This window comes from Ceratina calcarata, unplaced genomic scaffold (genome assembly GCF_001652005.2).
Source record: "Ceratina calcarata isolate Rehan_Ccalc_2016 unplaced genomic scaffold, ASM165200v1 scaffold167.2, whole genome shotgun sequence".
In the NCBI taxonomy this organism is placed as follows: domain Eukaryota; kingdom Metazoa; phylum Arthropoda; class Insecta; order Hymenoptera; family Apidae; genus Ceratina; species Ceratina calcarata.
Window position 1 is genome coordinate 77,768 of NW_017138027.1, and position 2,270 is coordinate 80,037.

The window sequence follows — 2,270 nt, forward strand, 5'->3', positions numbered from 1 at the left end:
CAATAAGAACATAAATTTATCCAGAGATAACACGTTGAACATGTAATGAACAACATGGAAGTTTACAGGCTCGACTTTTATGGATTTACACGTGCAATCTGAAATTTCCAGGGATCAGCATACTGTATCGCAAGCCTATAAAGCAGCCACCGAATCTGTTCTCGTTCCTCAGCCCGCTCAGCCTCGACGTATGGATTTACATGGTGACAGCATATCTAGGCGTTTCCGTGCTGCTCTTCATACTCGCGAGGCAAGTGAATCCACTATACTTATATCTCGATAAAAATATTACACCATCCGTGACGAAATTTCACGAACTGCACTCGAAACAGACTTCGAGATGCGAAGTCATTCGTCATCATTGTTCGTTAATTTATTCTGTCAATAATAATTGCAATGAACAAAATTACCTCAAAAGGAATTCTCGCCATTTCTCAGAATTTGATTAAACAGAAAACTGGAACAGCTTGTATCGTTGAGGACAAAAACATCAGGTATATTCACCGTCGAAGTAGTCCGTCAATAATAATTAGAATAATTAAATTAACTCGTTAACAACTCTCGCCTTTTCTCAAAAGACAAAATTTCATTAAAGACAACTGGAACAGCTTCTACTACGAGGGCAGAGAAATAGTAGGAATATTCGTCGTCGAAGTAGTACTACCTCGGCTACGCGTGTTCACTTCCTGATAAGCCGTTGAGCAAGTGATTTAATTCGAAGTGACTCGCGGGAGTAGGAACGCCGTGGGGAGGGACGGGCGAATTCTAATTTCCCGGTCGATGATACGCGCCGAGCAGGAGGAGTCCGGTTGCGCGAAACGAAAGCAAAACGACGAAACGAACTGAACTACGAGAGTAACAAGCGAACGTCGTACTCGTCGTCGCATTCCGCGTTCGGTCTATCTTTTTACCCGCGGTTAATCTTCATACGTAAATGGCGAAAGGGTCCCTAGGAAGACAAGACGTAACCGTACCGAGGAAAGAAAGGGAACAGAGGTTGTCTAGAGTTGATCAGTTTAGATTCACCCCGTACGAGTGGTACAATCCTCATCCGTGCAACAAAAACCCGGACCATCTGGAGAACCGCTTCAAGCTGCTCAACTGCATGTGGTTCTGCATCGGATCCTTAATGCGGCAGGGCTGTGACATTCTGCCCAAGTAAGCCGTTAGATTGGCATCACACGGTCGCTTGATCGTTCCTTCACTGTGTATCTTGTCTTTCCGTTTTTCTGTTCCCATCGTTTTCGGCCCGTCGTTTGTTCTATTTTATTTTCTTCTTCTTCTACTTCTACTTATACGCTCGCTGTCTAAGTTACACTATGTCGTGTACGTACATACATACATACATAGCTGTTGGGGTCGGTTTCGCTGTGCATCCGAACCCGAGACACACAGTCGTCCCGCCGCCGCCGCCATCGCCGGTCGCTTCCGTTCGGCCGACGCATGTATGTAAATTTATCAGCAAAGATCACATAATCAACGAATCCACTCTCGTAACGATTTACTTGTTCACATCCCACGGACGTGCCACAGACCCTGACGATATGACAGACCCTGACGGGTGTCCGCCTCGCGGCGACGCTTCAAGAATTAATGAATTATTCAACGGGACGAATTCGCGAAACCGTCCCGTAGGAATCGGTTATTTCGTGACACGTGGAGTTCCGGTTCTCGTTCGGCGGAGATCGCCCGCGGCGTCTACGGTTTCCTCGTACTTACGCGTCACGGCGCGTTTAAACGGCTAAGGAAAGACAGTATGCGTGAGGACCGACTGCTTTCGCAGTCACAAACACGCGTTTTCCAGAATGTCATTGGCTACAGATAAACTGTATTCCTTCGGTAAAAAAAAAAAATAGTACCGTTTTAGTCAGCATCGATCGTCGCGCGTCCCGCCTGCGTAAATCGCGAGTCTCAGGTCTAATCCTCTCCCTTCTCCTTTCACGTGTCCGCAGGTTCAGCCCCTACGAGTGGGAGAATCCCCATCCGTGCAACGGACAGTCCGAGGTCCTCGAGAACGAGTTCACCCTGATGAACTCGCTCTGGTTCACCATAGGCTCACTCATGCAGCAAGGCTCTGATATAGCGCCGAAGTAAGTGAAACAAAGACGAACACAGACCAGTCAAGTCTCGACCTAATACGATATATACAGGGTGTCCCAAAACTAGTGTCAGATATTGAAATGGGAGGTAGCTGACATAATTTTAAACAACATTTTCCTTAGCAAAAATATTGTCCGATGCGTGGTTGAGGAGTTATTAACAAAAAAACC

General features: G+C 46.5%; 1 protein-coding gene across 1 annotated transcript in view; it reads left to right on the forward strand.

The window, feature by feature from the left end:
* KaiR1D (Kainate-type ionotropic glutamate receptor subunit 1D) overlaps positions 1 to 2,270 on the forward strand; it is a 42,073-nt gene that overhangs the window by 32,647 nt on the left and 7,156 nt on the right. The window contains exons 7-8 of the mRNA XM_026810689.1: positions 112 to 250; positions 1,953 to 2,090. Coding sequence (XP_026666490.1) covers positions 112 to 250; positions 1,953 to 2,090 — 277 coding nt within the window. The remainder of the gene's footprint in view (positions 1 to 111; positions 251 to 1,952; positions 2,091 to 2,270) is intronic.